The sequence below is a fragment of the Phacochoerus africanus genome, chromosome 9 (genome assembly GCF_016906955.1).
Source record: "Phacochoerus africanus isolate WHEZ1 chromosome 9, ROS_Pafr_v1, whole genome shotgun sequence".
In the NCBI taxonomy this organism is placed as follows: Eukaryota; Metazoa; Chordata; class Mammalia; order Artiodactyla; family Suidae; genus Phacochoerus; species Phacochoerus africanus.
The window spans coordinates 29,876,745-29,900,184 of NC_062552.1; the positions used below are offsets into that span (position 1 = coordinate 29,876,745).

General features: G+C 45.1%; 2 protein-coding genes across 3 annotated transcripts in view; both read right to left on the bottom strand.

Annotated features, from left to right (window-relative positions):
- Positions 1-421: 421 nt before the first annotated feature.
- BAG2 (BAG cochaperone 2) lies at positions 422-12,179 on the bottom strand. Of its 2 annotated transcripts, none has more exons than XM_047794402.1 (3): positions 11,839-12,179; positions 2,765-2,874; positions 422-1,024 (listed from the first exon to the last, which is right to left on the bottom strand). In XM_047794402.1, exons 1-3 carry the CDS (start codon positions 11,949-11,951, stop codon positions 615-617), a joined length of 633 nt encoding a protein of 210 aa, XP_047650358.1. In that variant the 5' UTR covers positions 11,952-12,179; the 3' UTR covers positions 422-614. The 2 variants fall into 2 exon arrangements, with proteins under 2 accessions (XP_047650358.1, XP_047650359.1); XM_047794403.1 differs by lacking the exon at positions 11,839-12,179 and adding an exon at positions 11,553-11,702.
- A 1,949-nt stretch (positions 12,180-14,128) lies between these two features.
- The window catches only part of ZNF451 (zinc finger protein 451), an 82,974-nt gene continuing 73,662 nt past the window's right edge, over positions 14,129-23,440 (bottom strand). Inside the window, 1 exon segment of the mRNA XM_047794401.1 lies at positions 14,129-15,969. Within this exon segment, the coding sequence (XP_047650357.1) occupies positions 15,923-15,969 (47 nt within the window). The 3' untranslated portion in view covers positions 14,129-15,922.

Consider the following 23,440-nt stretch of genomic DNA (forward strand, 5'->3'; position numbering starts at 1 on the left):
TTAGAGGTGAATTCTCTCACATTTTATGTCATGTGTATTATCAAGAAATATATTTATAAGATGTATGTCTAAGTTAAAAATAATTTGATATAAATGTAAAAAAAAAGAAAAAAAAACTGCCAAAAGTAAGGGGAGATGGTGGGAACGTTCCCATCCACCCTCTAAGTTCACTGCTTGGTTCACAGCAGATGTGTGGTCAGTGGGGGCTGCTTTAGGGACAGAAGGTCTAGTCAACCACACACCCCACTGCCCGTGTGTCTGTGCCAAGCAATGCCCAGGAGAGAACCGTGATGCTTTTGCTCCAAGCTGAGCCCTCACTTCCCCCACACAGTGTAAGTGTTCATCCAGAGAATCGTAAAAAAATATACATATGAGGTGCTAGATCCTAGTATAAGAGAAGAATTCAATCTAAAAACTTCTAGAAAGGTAATCAAAATATTGCTAGTTTTAATTGTTATTCATAAAACTAACAACACTGGGACATGTCCCTCACTGGAAACCACTATCAGTGTTATGGGAGTTGTTGTGCCTAACATACAGGACTAGTTAATTAACACTTGCACTAGTATGTTAGCATTTCTATGCCATTATTTCAAGGGCTCTTAGGCCGAACACTAATTGAACCTGCTCTCGGTGTTCTGCTGCAGGGTTTTGGAAGCCCCTTTAGAATGCTCCAGCAGCTTGATGGCCTTGTCAGAGTTTTCAATGTTCCTAAGCAGGGTCTCTAGCCTTCTCTTAATTTTCTTCTGATCTTCAAGAGCACAGCCAATCACTATGGACTGGAACTTCTGATCCACAGGCCCGGCAGGCACCTCGGAAGAACAGGCGCTGTACAGTGACATGAGGTGACTCTTGGCGTTTCCCAGGTCATCCAGAAACTTGCTCACCACTTCGTCGATGATCCTGGTGGCTTGCTTGAGGGACTCCTGCTGCTGGGGGTTCCTAATTGTTTCCACTGAAACTTCAACGGTCAGTGTTCGTCCCATCAGACGGTTTGCAGTCAGGTTTAGTTCTTCCCTTTCCCCTAATCAGAAAAAGTTTGACATGTCAATCAATGTGAGAGAGAAACGCATCTGTGTCGAGAATACGAAAATCAAACCTATTCTGTGAGCACGTATGAAGTTCTTCAAGGTCAAAGTTAAAGCTACAGCAATAGGGTTAATTTAGGAAGTGTATCAGATTACAGAGAAAGGCTGTAGAACACTTTTCCCCTGAAGGTCCTTCTGGGACGGCGACCAGATGACCTCTCCAGGTGTCATGTCTGCAAAAGCTGGTGCAGGTGTGCTTCTGGAACTGGGAGGGAGGTCAAGTCCGAACAGAGCGAAGGGTGAGCATCCCTGGGCTTCTGTGCGGGACGAGCAGGAGAGGGGGCTCCTGACCTGTAGGAGGAGGTGCCTGGAGAGCAGGAAAGTCATGTGCCCTCTACCTTTTGCCTGAGACTCCCAATAATAAGAAAGATTAACACGAAGAAACAAGTTTATTAACATGTATACCTCACGTACACATGAGGGCTGGAGAGCAAGGCTCAGTAACTCCCCCAGAGCCCAGGCTGCTACCCTAAATACTGTCCACGGCTTGAGATGCTGGGGAGGGAGGGGGTACCAGAAAAAGCACGAAAAACAACAGTAAGGTCTTGATGTAGGTTGAGTAGGTGCCTTCTCCACTGCTGAGCGTCTCGCAATTTAGCCATGCTCCTCCTGGTACATTTCCTTACAAATGGAAATGTCCGTTACAAAATGTAAATGTCTCATTATTATTATTATTTTTTGTCTTTTTAGGGCTGCACCCTCAACATGTGGAGGTTCTCAGGCTAGGGGTCGTTTGCCCCTGGAGCAGTAGCCACTGGCCTACACCACAGCTCACAGCAACGCCGGATCCTTAGCCCACTGAGCAAGGCCAGGGGTGGAACCTGCGTCCTCATGGATGCTGGTCAGATTTGTTTCCACTGAGCCACGACGAGAACTCCACAAATGTCTCTTAGAAAAGAGTAACTTCTCCCTTTTCAGAGCTTCTCCTGTGTCTGCAGTTTCTCAAAAACAGTCAGCTCAAAACAATGCTTAGGCCAAAGAGGCATCTTTTGGCGTGGTACATTCTGTGCGCGTATCAGAAAACAACGCTTTAACTGTGGCTGGGAAAACAGTATCTCCTCCGTGATACTGGAGGAGAGGCTGGCCTCTACACTAGGCACCGGCTTCATCTCTCCTGGGACCGGTAGGGGTGCTGGGTCAACCTTTCCCTATTTATGTGAAAATCAGCCATCTCCCATCTGTCCTGTTTTGTAACTTCCTTCCCAATTCAAGGACCTTTGGCCAGGACAGTGGGCAGAGACTAGATCTTGACATCTTGACCCTGCTGAGGCTGCGTAACAGTCTGGGTCTGGGCTAGACGCTCACTGAACGACACCAGCAACGCAACTATTAGCCCGGGGAGCCAGGCTGGGAGGACCACTGGGTGTGCAGACAATCACCTCCCAGCAAGCCCATCTCTTCTTGGGCAGTAAGCTCTTCCTCTGGAAACGGGTGTCACTGGGTCCATAATCCACTTTCTCTGCCTTTCTCCCCTTTAAGTGACACCTCCACCCAACCTCTCACCCTCTGACGCTACTGCTTTTCACATCCCGCACAGCCCTGGCCCTTCTTGGAAGCATGGACCTGGAGCAGCTCTCGGGCTGGAGGAGTGGCTCTGCTGATGCCCCCCCTTCTCCCCCCGACCCCCAGGAACCCCCCCATCCCCCCGCGCCCCCCCCCACCCCCCCGCAGCGCACCTTCGCTGATCTGCCGCATGTCCTGGCTGTTCTGGATGCTGTGGATCATCTCCAGCAGCACCTCCTTCTCCTGCTCCACGGCAGTGGCCGCTTCTCGCAGAGCTTCCACCCTGGGGACCAAGGGGGACCAGATGTTATAACCCAGACAGGGGAACGGCTGCCTCATCTCCCCATCCCTCAGTCCAACTCACAGTTAAAGATGGTTAACCAAAAATGCCGTATTCCTTGTTTTCTGTGCTTTTAAGTTTTCTTTTTAATCCACTTGCCCTGCTGCTCCCATTTTCCTCCCCACTCACTGGGCAATAGTTCTGTTTAGAGTTTATTTATTTGTATTCGCTCTACAAAAAAACGGAATACTTGTGTGCTCGCCTATTTTCAACTTATTTATATCTCACTGTTTCTGCCCTCACGCAGTGTATTTTATGATGAAGCACCAGGTTCCTCCGAGTAAGTGTAATCAGAAGCTCCTAGGTCTCGCATAAAATGCCACCCGTGTCCCCACCCGACCTGACCTCCCCGACCCAGTGGAGATGCACCTCGGCGCCAGTTTTTCGTCACCTCCAGTAACAGGTCAATGACAACCTGTCCTCTTGGGGCCCTGATAACAGGCACCATCCCAGGGCAGGGCTGCTTACTCGCAGGGTGTCAGACCCTTCATGCAGCTCCATTCTGGACTGTTCTCCAGAAAGCCCCTGGGTCCCCACAGCCCTATCAAAGCTCAGCATTTCCCAACTTTCTAACCTTCTGCTATCAGGGTAGTAGGTGCTGCGTCAGTACTTAATCTGCCCTTCTTTCATTACTCATCACTTTGGACATCTCTCCGTATCCTTGTGAGGCTGTTCGCAGCCTTTGCCTATCTTGCTTTTTCTTTTTGCACACTGGGGTTACTGTCCCCCTGCCATGTGCACACTCAAGGCGTTAATGCCCTGTTGGTGACAGGCCCTGCAACCACCTTCTCCCATCCTGTCCCCTGTGAAGTGTGTCTGGGGCATCCTTCATGGAGCAGAAGGCCTTGTTCTGAAGGGGTCAGGTCCATCTCTGCTTGGTTTGGTTTTACCTCACGGCTCATATCGGGAAGTTTTGCTGCAGGGCCCTCCCCTCCCCAGGTCCTGAGACGCTTTCCTGCACCCCCGTTTACTAACGTCTGACTTCACCTTTCCATGCTTATGTCCTAATCCACCTAGAATCCACCTTGTGTGTGTGGCTAGGGGAGATGTGTTTCTTTTTCTCCATATAGTGAACCATTTTCTCCAACGTTATCCATCCCCAAATCCATCTTTCCCTCAATGATTTGTAGATTGTCTGCCTCTGAAATCTCTATTCCATCTTTTGGCACTGTGCCTGTTGTTATACCAATACCCTTTGCTTTTTCTTTTTAGGGCCGCACCCGAGGCACACCACAGCCATGGTGGATCTGAGCCGCATCTTCGACTTACACCACAAAGCACAGCAATGCTGGATCCTTAACCCACTGAGTAAGGTCAGGGATCAAACCTCAAGGATCCTAGTTGGATTTGTTTCCCCTGAGCCACAACGGGAATTCCCTGAAGTACTGATGGTAGTTGTACAGACTCTTTTAAGTGTTTTGATACTTTGGATAGTGTTGGTATTGGGAATAATACATTTCTATGTACTGCATTTTCTAGTTGGCTATTGCTGGTTGGAAAAAAAATGCTGTTTTTGTAGTTGATGTTGTAGCTGCCACCTTAACACTTATTCACTCAATGGTTTGATTTTTGATTCCATTGGTTCTTCTAGAAGGATGATCATATATCATCTGCAAAAAAACGATAATCCTTATCTGTGCCTTTTCAATCCTCTTAGCTCCTATTTTTCTTTCTCATAGTACTGACCAAAGCCCTCCTGTATAATATCAAATGATGGCCAGCACGGTGGGTTAAGGATCCAGTGTTGCTGAGCTGTGGTGTTGGTTGCAGCTGCGGCTCGGATCTGATCCCTGGCCTGGGAATCCACATGCCCTGGGGCAGCCAAAAAAGAAAAAGAAAAAAAGCCCAAACGATGGTGATGAGCAAGGGCATGTTTGCCTTCTCCGAATTTAAAGAGAATGCCTCTGTGGGTTTTGGGTATGATGCCCTAATCAAACTATCAAAGCACCACTTCCCCCAACCCTACACAGGCACCGACTACGGACTCAGCCAGTCACTAAAGAATCAGGTTGTGGAATCAGGGGAGAAGAAAACAAAATCCTGTGTGTTTAAGGTGCTCTGTTTCCAGGGCATTTTCTTACATATATTACACCACAACTAAACAAGTTGCTGACTTTTGCAAAATAAATAGTGACAGACGTAGCTCCAACACTCAGACGGCCTTGGAAGCACAAGATCACAGACCTCATCCCGACCGTGCCCTCCGTGGGTGCAGAAGGAACCACCAGGCAGTGTGAGCACAGGCCATATACGGATGGCCCCTCCCCACCAGCCACACGCAGGCCTTCTTCCCAATGGGCACCCACCTGTTGTCCCCCGAAATAGCACCGACAGACAGACGGTAAAGTCACAGGGTCTGAATTCATCAAGATACTAAATATACGCTGGACTCTGTGTTTATAAGAGCCAGCAGGAGCAAACAGCGAGGAAGAATCTTATGTGACAAATTTAGCTGGAAAATGCAATCAAAAACAATAGTCTATCAAACAGTAAGAGCGCAGCATCAGGCTGTGTTCCAGCCCATTCATTACAGACCCGTGCCCTTTAATACACACTAGGGAATAGAAACTGGAATCTTCTAATATAACCTAGGGAACCTCAGGCACATACTCTAGAGCCTGGCACACACCAAAAGGGTCAGCTTGGCACAAAAAATGAGACATTCATGAAAAACAAAACATGACTCTAGCATTTCAATGGCACCAAAGAATTACTTGATTGGTAAATGAGAAGATGCCGAAAGAAGAGATGAATTTTCCAGCTCTCCTGAGCCTGTATGCACATGTAGGATGATAAAGAGAGAACTGAGAGTTACTCTACAGAAGGAGGCCCATTTATGAGCGTAAGTTTCAACACGAAGCTCATGGGTTGTTAACAAGAAAGTGGTTTGAAAAGAGACGCTTTAGACAAAAATATAAAAATCTGTCACAGAAGATGTTTTGTCATTAAATGAGACCAAATGTAGAGGAAATGAGATGGAATTTTTAAGTTTTACTTTTTCCCCCCATACGGCTAGAAATTGCCAGGACATTTTCTCCATAACAGATTTTTATCTTGTAAAGGACTTCTTCTTTTTTTTTTTTTTGTCTTTTTAGGGCCGCACCCGCAGCATATGGCAGTTCCCAGGCCAGGGGTCCAATCGGAGCTGTAGCTGCTGGCCTGTGCCAGGGCCACGGCAACGCGGGATCCGAGCCGCGTTTGCAACCTACACCACAGCTCACGGCAATGCCAGACCCTTAACCGCTTTGAGCGAGGCCAGGGATCAAACCCACAACCTCATGGTTCCTAGTCGGGTCGGTTAGCCATTGAGCCACGATGGGAACTCCTAAAGGACTTCTCATGTATGATTTTGTGTAAACCCTTTTCATCTCACAGCAACAGTAAAATGCCATCCTTCCCGATGCAAAGATTCCCAGAGCTGGCATCACGGCCCTTTCCTCTGCTGCCCCCTCGTCCTGCGGCATCCCTCTTCCCCGACCCAGGCCTCCTGGGTGATCCTTTTTCAAAACCCAATCCTTCTGGCAGGAACTGTTTCCTAAGCAACTTCCTCCTTCCCCTGCCCCAGGCAGTCAGTCCTACCCTGGTCTAGTGGATGGACTATTCACAGGATGAGGGTTTTATTTTTTTTAAAGAAAGTCAATCCTACATCTCTACTTAGTTTGCTTGGGTGCTAGTTGTACTGTTCATCAGCTACTGGTATTCTGAAATCAACTCATACATACATCTTTTTGTCCCTCCCATTAGTTCTAGAAAACTGTTAGCCAATATATCTTCAAATATTTCCCACTTGCCACTCTGCTATGTCTTCTGGAACTCTGCTCAGACAAGGGTGAGACTGTCTCTCTTTACCCTTCACGTTCTCAACACCTCACTTGACAGCGCTGCTCTTGGCGGAGAAGGGTGGTTCTGTTTTTACGAGCAGATCCTGGAAGAGCTGCATGTCCAAATTGGGAAAGAACTGATCCTCGCTCCAAGGGTGGCCTGGGCTGTGCTCCTGGAACACTCTCTGCATGGAATCAGGACTAAACTTTAACAAAGACAGGCCATGGTCAGAATGTCCCTAGGACAAAAGTGCACGGCGCGGACCACTGGGTCCCCACCAGAGAGAGGAGGAGCTGGCAGGTGACTGACTGCACAGGCTGGTCACAAGTGCAGGGACCGCAAGGGCCTCAGTCCTGCCACTCAGGACAGTGCTGCTGCCACTTACCAGCTGGGTGACCTTGGGTAGTTTCTCTTTGCCTCAACTTCCTCACTTTCACTATACGGATCATGTGACGGTGGTTGTGACCGAATGAAGTGAAGCAGGTGGAGTTTAATGCAGTGACCGAAAGCATCAACTAAAAATGTATTTATGAGTAACTCAGATGCAGAACTTACGGATGCAGAGCACCAACTGCTACACCATTTTCTACAGAAGATTTGAGCATCCGTGGATTCTGGTCCACGGGGGCCACTGTCAGCATCAAGTGCCCAGAGCTGAGGCCGCAAACACTAGCTTCCTGGTTTTTATGACACACTTACCACTACGAACTTGGGCTTCCAAATGGCAAGAATTTGTGCTTTCATCAAAAGGAGGAGAAATGGTGGGAGTTCCCATCATGGCTCAGTGGGTTAAGAACCCAACTCGTATCCATGAGGATTAGGGTTTGACCACTGGCCCCACTCAGTGGGTTAAGGATCCAGCGTTGGTGTGGCTGTGGTGTAGGCCAGCAGCTGCAGCTCTGATTCTACCCCTGGCCTGGGAACTCCCACAGGTGACAACCCCAACCACCACCCCCCAAAAAAAAGTGGAGGAGGAGAAATGGTAAACAGACTTTTTTCAAAGATGATTATTTCTAAAACAATTCTTGAAATCATAGTCCTGTTTCTTATTCAATACTCCTGAGGGTTTTTGGCTGTGCCTGTGGCACAAGGAAGTTCCCAAGCCAAGGACTGAACCTGTGCCACAGCAGTGACAAGGCTGGGATCCTTAACCGCTAGACCCCCTTATTCTTACTCTTGTATCAAGGAAGGCTACAAGGATCATGTACATTTCAGGCAAAGTGCAGCTTCTGAAGGGCGTCCGAGTCATCACCGAAACAATGCATTACACTTGCAGCTGAGAAACTGGGGGGTAAAAATGGGACCAGGGTTTAGCGTTAGGAGCGGCTTGTTAGTGGGGCGACCTCAGGCTGGCCCCCAATCCCCCTGGACCGGATCCCCCCGCTCCTAAAAGAGATAATAGGTGTCCTTCTCCTGCCTCAAAGGGTTCTGGAAGGTTCAGATGACAGTGTCTATGAAGGGATCTTTTTAATTACAGGCTCTTAGAGATGCTAACTATGGCGCCAGCTTGCTTTGTGACCCCTGGGACGCCGCACACGGAACCGTGACAGGAAACTTTCAGCTGTGCCCCCCCTCACCTATCCTTCACTCCCTGGCTGCCACGGAAGCCACTGCAAGTGGCTGGCAGGCGGGGGAGGAGCCATGCTAGGAGCCCTTTGGGGAAATCTGTGAACAGCTGGTCTCCCAGCCAGTCCCTTTTCCCCTCTGCTGTGTCCACACCCCACGTCCAAACACCTGTTACCCTCCAGAGCCTTTAGGGGCCACTTGACCCCTGGCACAGTTCAATATTCATTCATCCAAACGCCAGTCTAAGTGGAAGGTTCACCTCTTTCTGTAAAATCATACATTCATCCACATACTCTTCCTACATCCTGAAATACGACACACTTAACCCTAAGAAAATTCAGGCAGAAGATATCAGTCTCCCGGATTCCAGCTGTGTGACCTTGGACAAGTCATTTAAGCTCTCAAGCCTCACTTTTCCACATGCAGAATGGAGGGGATGGTAAATTCCACAAAGGCAGGGCCCTGCATGGTCGTGTCATTCACTAAATAGCTGTTAGTGCGCAGTATTTATAAATCACGGTAGCTGCTAAAACAGTGACAATCGTAAGAAACATGTTTTGAGCCAGTGACGAATGGAAAATCAGGCACCAGCTGAACTGGTCATGAAAACCTGGAGAGAAAGGCATCACCTTTTTAGGAGGAAGCGAAAAAGGAGGTGAGCTAGAGTCAAAAAAGAAAGGCCAGCGGTGTGGAGAAGTGTTAGAAACCCAGGAAACTTGACTGGTCTGTAGAATGCTGCCAACATCTTAAAGCTTCTCAGACGCCGCGGGCACCAGTTCACACACCAGGTCCTAGAGCATTTAGCACAAATCTGTTTTTTAGCTTCAGACGGAAGCAGTTTTTGCCACAACTGACAAAGCCAGTAAGAGCGAGTTTCCACGTTCAACCTGTAATTTCCTCTCTAGCTAGTATGCTGTTTAGTCATCCTTTTTTTAAGGGCCACACCTGTGGCCTGTGGACATTCCTGGGCTAGGGATGAGTGGGAGCTGCAGCTACTGGCCTACGCCCCAGCCAAAGCTTGCGGCAACGCCGTATCTTTAACCTCCTGACCAAGGCCGAGGATCGAACCCACATCCTCAAGGGTACTGAGCCACAACGGGAACTCCTCATTAGTCATCCTTCATATGAAATTAAACCATTAGAGAAAATGACCCGAGAAAATCATGTATTCTTCTTCCACTTGATCTTCTAGGCAGGATTCTAGGTTCTGAGAGTGCACTCCACTCTCCACGGCTCACATGGTTTCAAAAACTCCTGCTTTTACCCACCTTCCCAAATGCTTCCTAAGTTTTCACTCAGCATTACTTTTTCTAAAAGCAAGAAATAAAGCTCTCAAAAGTCTACAATTACTGGGAAGGTCCTTAAAATGAACAACTAGACACACATTAATCAGCCTTTCTTCCTCAGCTCAAGAGTTAATTTGGCAAAATACAATTTAATTGCTTGTACTCAGTAATCAGAATTTGCTTCACATCAATCGCTGGAACACAATATTCAAAACCAAAGGCTTCCTGGTAAAGACGAGCACTTGGCTGCTTTCGTACGTGAGGCACTAGTTCAAGTCTGAGGACGACCACTCAAGCTTGAAGGAGGCGGGGGGAAACATCCTCCACGATCCCTGAAGAAGAAACCCTTCCTTTCTGATGGGGTGTGGGGGTGGGGAGACCCCGGAAATGGTTGAGAATATGCCCCACCAAGTTCTAAAGCCCGGGAAGATGACAAGACCCCTTTGCGATGCGATGAAAAAAGAAAAGGCAGTCTGCCGGGAGTGGGGGTTGGAAAGGGGACAACACACGACATTCAGGAGCACTGGCTTCAGCAGGTCCAGCCACGGGAAGCACTGCTCTCCCCTTGTTCCATCTGTGTCATTCCCAGCAGGACCCCAGAACCAATCTGGGTTCTGGTTTCCATTACTACCCTCAAAATCATGATGGTGGAGAATTTCTCATTTTCTTTTTTTTTTCATTTATAATGATATTTCTTCCATTAGAGCTGGTTTACAGTGTTCCGTCAATTTTCTACTGTACAGCAAGATGACCCAATCACACATACAGGTATACATTCTGAATTTATTTTCCGAGAAGACATTGTTTCTTGCCATCATCATCAATAACAAATTTCAAATGATAAATACACACTAAATTTTAAAATGATTAATATATGCCTCACTTGCTTAATGCTAATTGATAAATAATAAATGCCTCACTCAGTTAATCATGATAAATAATGAAGAAATGCCTCATTTGGTTATTAGTGTACTTTATGAGTCATAAGACCCCTCCCGTTTTGGTGTATTAATCAAGGGAGGTAAAGGCAATTCTTAAAAATGTCTACCTTACCTACTCCTTTGCTCATCCAGAACCTGGTGCAAACTATGGAAAAAAATGCGGAGGTTTAAGGGAGTTGTGGCTGCCCCAGTTAAGATTTTCATAAAACTACACTTGCACACAATTTATACAGTAGCTTTTGTGACCTGAACCTTTACAAGAAGTACATCAACGTTTTCATACATTGTGGAAAGAGAAAAGTAGGTCCAAAACTTCTTGCATAGGCTTTAGGCATCCCAAGGAGCCTACCACCCCATCTGCCGCTAGGAGAGTCCCTGGCCACCCGGTTCTACAGGAACTGACGGCACAGCCTGGAAAGAATTCAGACGAGCAGGAATGAGGAGGCTCTGCGCTCTGGGAAAACTGGCGGAACCGGCCCACAGAGAGAGATTTTCAGGAAAATTTAATGAACCCAGATTCTTGCATCTTCCCACACGCAGAAAAGCACTAAAACCATTGAGGACACATCTGCTCTCCCGACCAGCAGCGACCTTCTACCAAAACGCGCGCTCGCCCATCTACCCCGCCCTCAAGTCCCCTCCGTGGGGCCGAGGCGGCGCTAGAGGCCGCCCCCCTCCACCCCCAGGTGCTCAGCACGCCCCCCAATAGCACAGCTCGGGCCCCCTCACGCGGCTTTATTTCAATCCACACGTTGATTCCTTATTAAAACCTGAATCAGCTAGAGTGGAAACAGGTGACCCCTGTGGTTTCCGGCCAGCAAACTGTACTTGGAAGGTGGGAGCGGCTCTTGGGGGGGAGCCCGGCGCCGGGAAGAACGCAGAGGGGACCGGGCGGGCGCCCCACAAGTGCCCTTGCCCCTCCCCGCCTTGGGATCCGATGGGGCCCCGAAGCTTTATTCTGAGATATTGTTCTTAAGTGTTGGAAGCAAAAGAATGGATCACTGACCTTGGGACCATTAGACCGCCACCCGTCCAGAAAGAGCATCTCAGGGAGACCCGACCGAACCCCTGGCGTGCAGAAGGTTCTGGAAGCTCCGCGGACCCGCGGTGTCAGCCCAGCCCCAACCGCCGGCGGCGTCCCTACCCTTCACCTCCTCGGCTTCCCCCGCTCCCGCGCAGGCAAGAGCGCGGCCGCCGGGACGCGGGGCCAAGGGGCCGCCGGACGGACAGGCTAGTGAGTGCCCCAGGGCCGGGGTCCGACCGCGCCCGGATCCGCCCGCCGCCCCGCACACCTGAGCTCCAGCTGGTCCAGGCTCTCCAGCAGGCGGCTGGAGCGGTCGGCCATGGACGAGGAGCGGCAGAAGCGGCCCTCGTTGGCCTTGGCGCTGATCCTCGCCTGAGCCATCTGCGCCCGGAGGCCCGAGGTCACCGCCGTCACCGCGCCGCACGCCTCTCTCTGACGCGCCGCCCGCGCCCGGGCTGGGGATCCGCGGTCTGGGTGGGGACGGGGGGCCAGGGGACTGGGAGTCGGGGGGCGCGGGTGGCCGAGCAAGGACTGGGGTCCGGACGACTGGGGGCCAGGGAACCGGGGCTCCAGGCGCCAGGGGAACCCAGGGGCGCGGGGCGCTGGCTGACCGCGCGCGGGCGGTAGGAGGAAGCCGGGCGGCCTGCGGGGCGGCTCACGTGGCGTCGGGCCCGCTCTTCGCCTGGAACACCGCCCCCAGGGCGGAGCCCGCGCCCCCGGCCCCGCCCAGCCCAGCCCGCCCTCCCGCCTCCCGCGCGCAGAGCCGGGCCGCCAGGGCCGCGTCGCCCGACCTGCCTGGCCACCAGGCCCTCTCTGGAGATGAGAACGAGACTAATAGATCGCGAGAGAAAAGGCGCCCCTCTTACCACCCAGCGGGACGTAGGAAGGTGAACTTCCTTTATTTTCAATGACTTTTTTCTGTTCAAAAGTTATTTGCTGGAATTTAAGTGAAATGGTTAAGACCCTTTCACACCCAACTTATTTAAATCTCCTGTTAGGAAAAGATGCCGTAGACCACGAGGTCAGACACCATGAAGGTCAGTACAAGTGGAGTGAATGTTGTGGGGAGCTCGCTGCCTCACGCTTCAAGAATGAGAAGGTACAGGGCACTTCAAGTGGAGATAATAACACTTTAAAGCTGGATCACAACCTTTAATCTGAGATCAAAGCCATGTAAGTCAACAGAGATGAAGCCCTTAAGACTGGATGGCAATTTTTCTGAACTTAGACTCCATGTCGATGAATTGCTGCTGGAGGGGAATATTTGACATCATTAAGTATATTCTCTCATATCATGACACGAACTAAGAATCCTTCCACTTTTGGAGAATGGAAGTCTATCAGGTGACTTCAGCATCACCCTGGACTCTCATGCCAGAGACCTAGTCCTGCCTTCCCTCCTGGACCAGTGGCCTGCCCTCCCACCTGCACCCCTGCTTCTGCTCTCAGCTGTTTGCGCTCAACACAGCCCCACAGCAGTCCAAGTACAGCAGGTCACACCCCTTACTCTCAGAAACCTTCAGGGCTCCTCCTTTCCAGGGTCTTCAGAAAAGGCCTCTGAGGACACCACCTTGCATTGCCCTCTGAGCTCATCCTGCTCTTTTAGACCTTTTCACCCTCTTCCTAGAGCTCCCCCACCTTCAGGTCTTCTGAGCTTCACCTGGTCAGGGTCCTTCCTGACCACCCTGTTGGAAATAACTGCCTCCCACTGCCCAGCCCCATGCTCTCCCCCCTTCCCTGTTTCACTATCTTATCACGCGAGGTTCTATCCAACCCCCTCCCCGAGTGCTCCAGAGTGGGGGCGTTGTGTGTGTGTGTGTTGGGGGGGGGGGGATCTCAAGTGCCGAGAACAGTGGCAAACACATGGTAAGTAGCCAAGAATACTTTGTGAGTGGGTGAACAAATAAATGATTTGAAAGAAATTGAAAAGAAAAAAATGATGCTCTTTAAATTGAGCCCCAGCCTGCTGAGTATCAGAGCTGCACTTGCCAAGGGAGCCCAGAACAAACCCGTGTCTTGTTCCCCAGCGATGTCAGAGAGGAGAGCCAGGCCAGCAGGCGGGTAAGAAATAGGACAAAGGGCTGGGCTGGTAGGACACCAAGGATCCAAAAAAAAAAAAACCAACTGAGGAATTTTTATTTAAGAGAATCAATGATACCACTGAGCAGATGCTATCAATACATTATCTATATATCCTTCTTAGAATAAACATGTCCATCATCCCTTTGGGGAAGTTGTTATTCAGGTATAAAAAGAAGGAATCACAATAAAAACATGTTTAAAAGAAAAAAGGGAATCACAATAAAATGTGGGGAAAAAACCCCAAAATATAAGCATCACTGTCAATGTTAGCAACATTTACTCTTGATAATAATGCACAATAGAAGAAAGGGTGGGGGAAAAATGTAATTGTAATGTATACATGTAAGGATAACCTGACCCCCTTGCTGTACAGTGGGAAAATAAAAAAAAAATTATATAAATAATGCACAAAACTTTTTGTAACATCCACCAACTACCTCTCCTCCTTGTAGCTAAATTAAGTACAAAGTATGAAGTAATCTTAAAATGATTTTTAATTGCTTAGTAAGTAGATTATACAGTCAGTGACTATTCTTAATTAAAACGTTAAACAACCCAATTACCGTATTTTAAGGGTCATGGTGAAACAGTCCACTCCTGTCATAGAAAAAGCCTCAGTTCCTCTCAACCATTCACACCTCAGAAGCCTCCTACCAGAACACGGGCTGCATCCCGCCTGCTGTGACACCGCTCTGCGGCATCTGCCGGAGCATCTTCTTGCTAGACATCCTTTCTGAGGCTCACTACTGAGTGCGCTCCTGCAGATGTCCTCAAGGTATGGCCCAGCGATTCCCTCCCAAAGCCTTGCTTAAGTCCTTTAACAAACAAAACCATAATGTGGTCGCTCTGGAGGAATGACTGGTACATTCTCAAGCTATGATGTCTACTTTAAAAAAAACTTCAAGGAGGTAGGACAGACATCGGGGCAGGGTGGGGTGGAATTCTGGGGCCAGGGATTGAACCCGAGCCACAGCAGTGACAACACCAGATCCTTAACCTACTGAGCCACCAGGGAACTAGAACTGACATCTTAAGAAATACAAACAAATTGGTTTCCAATGTGAGCCGAAAAAACAGTAACAGTATTTCACACTAAATTATCTAGTTGTAGAGAAAAAACAAAGTTCTAGCCCTGATTTTTTTTTCTTAAAGAAAAATTTATACTTAGAGAAAATTTTACATTTGGTAAGTAATTACTAACTCGAAATCTTTAGAGATGACATTTCTGTTCAAGTAACATGAAGCATATGCACAAGATAGTATGACAAGCCCCTTCTGAGTCATCTAATTATGGAATATTGTTATTAGCACAGTGGGGCCTCAACACTTGCAAATTAAGTATGTGATACCAGCTGTAGGAAACTTACAATTTAATGAATAACTAAAATGAAGATACTTGCATATGAAACAGAAATTTTAAAGGGTAAAGGAAGATTACTCCTGAGCAGACCTTCAACATTATTATCTGAGGAATACTATGATTACACAAATATACATATAAAAGGACCAATATTATTAAAAATAAGTAATTCTATGCAAATATTTTTACATCGTTCCCTTTAAATAGGAGATAAGACAAGTCACATAAAAGTCTAAGCAGGTAAAGGGAATGGAGAAGCTTCTTTTTAATACTTTCTAAGAAATGAGGTGTTCCTTTTCTACATCCCAGCGATGTGCTGCTCTAATTAAAGCAGGACTGCCCATCTGATACCCACAGAGAACACTGCTGGGAGAACTTCATGTTTCCACGGTCACTTCCATCACTCTCTTCCAATAATCATAATCGAAGATCTCAAAGGCATTAGGTATTAGTGCCACATCAGATGCAGGCTTTATGGAACAAGTGAGCTATGGCAGCTTTATTTATATTCATTTTCACTCCTAAAAAAATAAGCTAGAATCATCTGTACAGTACAAATAAAATTAAAAAACAAACTCTATTTGGGAAACATGTAAACAATAGTCAAGAGCTTTTCTTTTTTTTAATTCCTTTAACCTAAATATATGACTTCAACATTAACTGGGAAACAGTGACACCTGTTTTAGAACACATGATTTGTATTTGCATGAACATGTATTCTATTCCTCTATACATTTTTGCAAAGTAGCACAAAAATACAAAGTAATATATTTTGAACATATGAAAGCAAAAAAAGCGTGTTTTCAAATACATCTGCACTAGTAGATTTCTAGTCTCCTTTAGAAAACTCAAAAATTCATTATCCTGAGTCTCTTCAAGGCCACTTGATGTTGTGTGGTAATATCTTTAATTACATCTCCTCAAGACTTCTTCTAATTGCTTCTTCTAATTCCACATCTGCATTGAAAGAGAAGTTTAATATTTAGAGCAGAAACCAAATAAAGACATGCTTTATGTAAGCCTCATCAACGAATATTTTCAGGAAGGAGAGGAAATACAAATTGGAGAAACTGAGGATAACTTAGCAGTTTCTTCTGACTCTTCTGAAATAAGGGAAGCTGGATATAATCGCAAACTGAATTCTAATATGTATGAGCCTACTATGCTAGGAAACTTGTAAATTATTTCCATTTAGGGATACAGAAAGTCAACAAACTTCCAGAATCACTGACAGGTAATCACTAGATTGATCATGAAAAAAAACCCAAAAAAACAAAAACACCCAACTATGTATTTTCAAAAAGACTCAAGGTAATCACATAAGACTATAGAAATAAAAAGGCAAAACCATGAAATGACAAAATCTCAAAGGCAGTTTAAAAATTCAGTTTTCATAAAGCTTTTCTAGTATCTAAGGCAAAGGGTGAAACTCATGGCTGTATCATGTCTTCTGAGAAGCATTTATTATAGACACGTGCATTCACTGAACAAATATTTACTGAACACCCACTGTATGCCAGGCACAGGCATACAACAGTGAGCAAGACAGACATTCCTGGGTTCCCAAAACTTTCTCTCCATCTCCTGAGAATGATGATGTCCAAGAAGGTGGAGCTAGGTGTCCATCTATTGGTCTTCGCTAGCTTCTCACCCCAGATTTATCTCATCCCATCCTGTCCACAGTCACCCAGAGCCTGCGTGGTTCACTGGTGCCAATAATTCCTCTAAGATACAGCTACACCTTCCTCTGAGCTGGGCACTAGTGTGGTATAGTCTGCAATTTAAAATATCACAGGCTACTACACAATGTGTTAGTTAAAGCTAGATTTAGGTCAGTGAGTTGCCCTAAGATGAATTCAAAGGGATGAAGAAATACACTAAAAAGCCAAGATGCTCTTTGCAAAGAAGAAAAAGGTGACAAGATTTATTTTTATGAAAACTTATTATAAAGCTACAATAACTAAGAATGTGGTACCAGTGCAAGAATAGATGAAGACACCAAGAGAACAGCATATATGACTCAGGAAACAGATCCATGCTTATATGGAATCTTGGCTGATAATAAAGGCAACACTGCAGAATGGTGAGGAATGTTGGGTTTTTGTTGTTGTTTTTGTTTTTTTTACTGCATTTTAGGACTGCACTCTTGGCATATGAAAATTCCCAGGCTAGGGGTCAAATTGGAGCTACAGCCGCCGGCCTGCACCACAGCCACACCAGATCCAAGCCTTGTCCATGATCCATACCGAAGCTCATGGCAATCAATGCAGGATCCCCAACCCAGTAAGCAAGACCAGGGATCAAACCTGCATCCCCATGGATACCAGTCATGTTTGTTAGCATGGAGCCACAAGGGAACTCCAAAAATTTTTTTTAAAAAGACCAATAATTCTACAAAAGATGTAATCAATGGGAACTCCTATCTACTAATGGAGTGAAAGAAATGGGAACAACCACCTTGGAAAAAATAAACCACATATGCAACCTACACCACATAACCACATATAACCACCTAAAGTGAACATGAGCAAGTCAATGCCTCAGTATGTATCCCGCGAAGCATGGACAGATGTGCACCAAGAGACGTGTGAGACTGCTCCCAGCAGCACCACTTGTAGCAGCCAACCGAATGTCTACCAACAATGGATAAACTGTGGTGTGTATGTTAAATGATTATACAGGTCCTGAAAACCAAAGCCATGTGCTAACAATCAGATGAATCTGTAAAACAGTGTTGACTGAAGGCATCCAGACCCAAAAGAATTCATGGCTCAGCAGAAAGAAATCTGACAAGCATCCATAAGGACGAAGGTTCAATCCCTGGCCTCACTCAGTGGGTTAAGGATCCGGCGTTGCCGTGAGCTATGGTGTAGGTTGCATATGTGGCTCGGAATCCCACACTGCTGTGGATGTGGTGTAGGCTGGCAGCTATAGCTCCAATTCGACCTCTAGCCTTGGAAGCTTCATACACTGCAGGTGTGGCCCTAAAAAGATAAAAAAATAAAATAAAACTTAGAGGAGTCAATTCCTCAGTTAAACCAGATTTCAGATGCTTAATGGCCATGCATGACTCTTGGCAACCACATTAGTATAGAAATAGAACATATTCATCATCACAGAAAATTCTACTGAATGGTCTACATGATCCCATTTAGACCAAGTTCAATACCAAGTGCTACTAAACTAGTGTTTCAAGACCTGACCATGGTCACTAACCTTTGGGAAGGAATGAAGGGGCAGTAACTGGAAAAAGGAATGAGGCACTGAAGAGCAACAAACATCATGCAGAAAAAGGAGAGAAGTTAATCACTGAAAGAAGTGAACTGCACAGGGTTAAGTCTGCAGCTTTATGGTTTTGTTTTGGCTCTGCTTTGCCTTAGGGCATGCCTGAATCCTTGTGAGACAAGATGCAGAATTCCTTGTGGACTGAGAAGGGAGACAGTTGAGTGTGACAGAGACGCTGGAAGGTGGGGCTGGCGGTGGGGGTTGGGTGCAGAGAAAGAAGGCAACCAGCAGAAATAAGAAAGTAACAGAAGAGGATGCTCCTAATCTAAAAATCCTTGGTTGACTTCTGAACTGTGCATACCCAGGAGAGAAGCCAAGGTTCTCGGTGAAAAACAACAGTTGGACAGCTGAAGGAAGTAAGCAATTTTAGCTACTGCCTGCTGTGGAGGAAGCAGAGTTTGGAGTCTGAGCCTAGCAAGTTAACTACCTACCAAAAAAAAAAAAAAAAAATCCAAAAAACGACCGACATTCTTCAGATGAGGTTAACACAATTCAGAGAATCTAAACTATGCATCTACAAAATATCCAGTAAATATCAAAAATCACTTTATTTGCAAAGAAATAAGAAATGGTACCCATAGTCAAGAGGAAAAGCAGTCAAAAGAAACTGACCCCAAACAGCTAAGCTGCTGGAACCAGCAGAAAAAAAGACTTTAGAAAAGTTATATTCTCAAAGACTTAAAGTTGGGAGTCCCCTGGAGGCACAGCGAGTGAAGGCTCAGGTGTTGTCACTGCTGTAGCTTGGGTCACTCCCTGCATGCCCTGAGTGTGGCCAAAAAAAAAAATACTAAGGCTGAGTGGATAGGAAATCTCAACAGAGAAATAAAAACTTAAAACAAACAACACAAAACAGCTAAATGAAAATTCTAGAACTGAGAAATACAGTATTTGAAATGGAAAATTTACTAGGTCAGCTTAACAATGGAGGTAGTAGAAGGGTTAAAAATAAACATGAAGACTGAACAGAAATGATCAAATATGAAGAATGGAGAGAAAAAATACTGGAATAAAAATGAATAAAACTGTGGATAAATTTAAGCTACCTATCATATGTATAACTGGAGTTCCAAAGAAAAAAAGAGAGAGAGAAAGTGAGGCAAAAAACTGAGGAAATAATTGGGGGAACCTAGAAACTTACAGATACAAGGAACTAAGAAAACTCTGAGTAAGAAACAAAGACACCACGTCCTAGAGACATGATCAATAACTGCTAAAATCCAAGGACAAAGAGGAAATATTAAAAACAACAAGAGGGAAAAAATGATAGTTTACATATAGTGGATCAATAATACAAATTATGGTAGCTTGTCATGACAAACAATAGAGGCCACAAGACAAGACAATGGAATAACATCTTTAAAGTGCTAAAGGAGGGTTCCCGTCATGGCTCAGTGGTTAATGAATCCAACTAGGAACCATGAGGTTGTGGGTTCCATCCCTGGCAGTGCTCAGTGGGTTAAGGATCTGGCGTTGCTGAGAGCTGTGGTGTAGGTCACAGATGCGGCTCGGATCCCGAGTTGCTATGGCTCTGGTGTAGGCTGGAGGCTACAGCTCCGATTCGACCCCTAGCCTGGGGACCTCCATGTGCCTTGGGAGCAGCCCTAAAAAAAGACAAAAAGACAAAATAAATAAAGTGCTAAAAGGAAAAAAATACTAGTCAACCAGAATTCTAAGGCCAGAGAAAATATTCTTCAAAATTAAAGGGAAAATAAAGATATTCTCATATGAACAAAACCAGAATATCTGACACTCACAAAACTGTATTACATAAGAACAGAAAAGAAGTTCTTTAGGCTGAAGGAAAATGATACCAGATGGAAACTAATCTATTGGAAAGAATGATGGTCACTGGAAATGGTAACTATGAGGGTAAATATAAAAGACTATACATTTCTTCTTTTTCCTTAAAAAAGCATCATTGAAAGCAAAAAAAATAACATTTTCTTGTAGAGCTTATAACAAAAGGAAAAAATACATATTGTAACCTTTAGAGCAACCATAAAAATTCAAGAAAAGAGCTAAAAAGTGAACAGACATTCCCACTGTGGCACAGTGGGTTAAATCTGACTGTGGCAGCTGGGGCAGCAGCACAGGTGTGGGTCCAATCTCCAGCCGAGCCAAGTGGGTTAAAGGATCTGGTGTTGGCTTAGATTCAATCCCCGGTCCAGGAACATCCATATGCTGCAAATGCAGCCATTAAAAAATATATTAAAAATTTTTAAAAAGTGAATTGAGGATCTGGCATTGCCATGAACTGTGGTAGCTGCAGACACAGCTCGGACCCCACGTGGCTGTGGCTGTGGTGAAGGCCGGCAGCTCCAGCTCCGATTTGACCCCTAGCCTGGGAACCTCCATATGCTGAGGCGCTAAAAGACAAAAAAATAAAATGAAATTAAAATTTAAAAATAAAAATAGAACTTCAGACACAACTAAGAGAGAAAACAAATCTACAATCATTGATGAAGAACTTCATTGTTCCTACTGTAGCAATTGATCAACTAGATTAAAAAATCAGTAAGGATAAAGAAGATCTGATGTTATTAACCAGCTTGATCTAGTGACATTTATAAAGTACTTTACTCAAAAACACAGAAAATACATTCTGTTCAAGTACATATGGAATGTTCAAGACAACCATATGGCGGGCCATAAAAGTCTCAAAAAATTTCAAAAGATTTAAATTTTACAGAGTACATTCTCTTACCACAAAAATTAAATTAGAAATGAAAAATAAGACATTCAAATATTTGGAAATTAAGCAATATACTTCCCAAAAGCCAAGAGGTCAAAGGAGAAAATATGAGTGAAATTAGAAAATATTTCAAACTGATAGTAAAAATATAAGATATAAAAAATGTGAAATACAGCAAAAAATAGTGTTAACAAACTATAGTCTGTGGGCCAAATCCAGTCCATTGGCAATCTTTATAATTAAAGTTGTGGTGTTGGGTTTCTCTGTCGTTTCGTTTTATCCTTTCTCTTCAGTGGTTAGATTGACTGATTGATTGATTGGCCGCACTCGGGGGACTGAACTCAAGCCACGTCAACACCGGATCCTTAACCTGCTGAGCCACACAGGAACTCTAAGTAAAGTTTTATTGGTGACATCTACACTCCTGTGTATTGTGTATGGCTGCTTTCACGCTACAATCACAGAGCTGAGTAACTGTAACACAGACCACAGGACCCACAAAGCCTAAAATACTTACTACCTGGCATTTTTACAGAAAAAGCCTGCTCATTCTGGTTTAGAGGGAAATAAACAACTTAATGTTTACATGAAAAAATAAGAAGTCAACAATCTACGTGTCACATTAAGAAGCCATAAAAAAATGAGAAAATTAAACCCCACGTAGACGAAAGTTAATAATAAAGAGCAGAAATCAATGAAACTTAAAGCAGACTAAAAAATTATCAACTAAAGAAATGTTAATTCCTTGAAAAGATCAAATTAATTAATAAACTTTTAGTTACTGATCAAGAAAGAAAGAAAACACAAATTATCAATATCAGGAAAAAATGAGATCCTACAAGATCATACAGAAATAAATCATATATAATAAAGAAATACCAGAGTTCCTACTGTGGCACAATAAGTAAGAATCTGACTGCAGTGGCTCAGGTTCAGTCCCCAGACCAGTGCAGTGGGTTAAAGGATCTGGCAAAGTTGCAGCTGCGGCCTGGATTCAATCCCTGGCCTGGGAACTATGCATGCACCCATTAAAAAAAAAAAGGAATATTATTGCAAAAAACTTTACACTTGTACATTTGACAATCTAGGTAAAATTTCTTGAAAAACACAATTCTCCAAAACTGACACAAAATGAAAAAACAACCTTAATACCTATATATATTAAGAAAATAAATCTACTGTCAAAAGACTCTTCAGAAGGGAGTTCCCTTGTGGCACAGAAGGTTAAGGATCCTGTGATGTTCCTGTAGCAGCTCAGGTTTGATGCCTGGTCTAGGAACTTCAATATGACACAGTGGCTGGGAATCTCCATATGCCGTGGGTGCAGCCCTAAAAAGACAAAAAAAGAAGAAGAAGAAATAAAATCAGTCTAGAGTGGTTACTCAAAAAAATGGTAGAACAGGCAGATCCAAACACCCATCTTTCCACAGACACATTGAAAGAAAAGCAGGAACTGTCAGAAACAACTTTATCAAAAGTCTACATTTACTCAAAGATTCACAGCAACCAAGGGAACACTAAATCAAGAAAAAGACCAACATAAAAACAGTAGGAAAGCCTTGTAGGTATTTTTACCTGCCCGTTCCCCACCATCTCCTTGTCTCTGCAGCAGTCTCATACTCCTACTGTGGAACCCTAGTCCCTAGTTCCAGACAGAGCAGAACAGAACTTAAAAATTATTGTGTCTGTCTGTTCTAATCTGTCTGAGGGCTACCTGAAGGACTGACACAAGGCGTTCATCTTTGCTCTACCAAGCTCACAACCCACTCAGGGCAGAAAAGCAGCAGGCATTGCTCAAAAACGCTGTAATGCAAACAAAAAGCCCACATGGCCTGGGGAAAAGATTATAGTTGAGACATAAATAGAACACCTAATACTTGGGAGGAAAAGCCATGAAGAGAATCTCTTTGGGAAATTAGGGCATTGGAAAGCACCCATGTGTACTGGGGAATTTAGAAAGCCAGGCCATACCCAGGACAGGGTGCATGCTCAGAAAATAACCGAGAAGATTCTAAGCCTCCACCACTGGCTCATCTGTAGGCTCCGTGCAAGCCTGGCTAAATGATGAAGGGCCCAGCACAAAGTCAACCTGCAAAGCCTGTGAGAGGTTTGGTTTTGTGTTTATTTTAGCTCCTGCTAGTCAAGGAACTCTCTATCAAAATAGTAGCTGAACACAAGCCAAAGGAACAGAGACTTCAATGACCAGTAATGACATGGAATATAGCTTCTATAAAAAGAGTTTGTAAAAGTAACTGAACAAAATAGACAGCTGCAGCCTTTAACAATCAAGGACTGCAAACTCAGGGGAAGAGACAGAATCTCATTTACTACATTATAATATTTGCATACCCAATTTTCAAAAAGAACAGAAATACAAATAACACTAAGAAATAGGAAAAGGATAGCCATTTGAAGAGAAAAAACCTGAGTTAAACTGTCTCTGAGGACACC

Excerpts from the sequence above, each read along its gene's own strand:
- BAG2 (XM_047794402.1), bottom strand. The coding sequence starts at position 11,951 with ATGGCTCAGGCGAGGATCAGCGCCAAGGCCAACGAGGGCCGCTTCTGC. Across the intron at positions 2,875-11,838 it reads CTGGACCAGCTGGAGCTCAG|GGTGGAAGCTCTGCGAGAAG; the intron begins GTGTGCGGGGCG and ends CTTGGTCCCCAG. Across the intron at positions 1,025-2,764 it reads CATGCGGCAGATCAGCGAAG|GGGAAAGGGAAGAACTAAAC; the intron begins GTGCGCTGCGGG and ends TTTTCTGATTAG.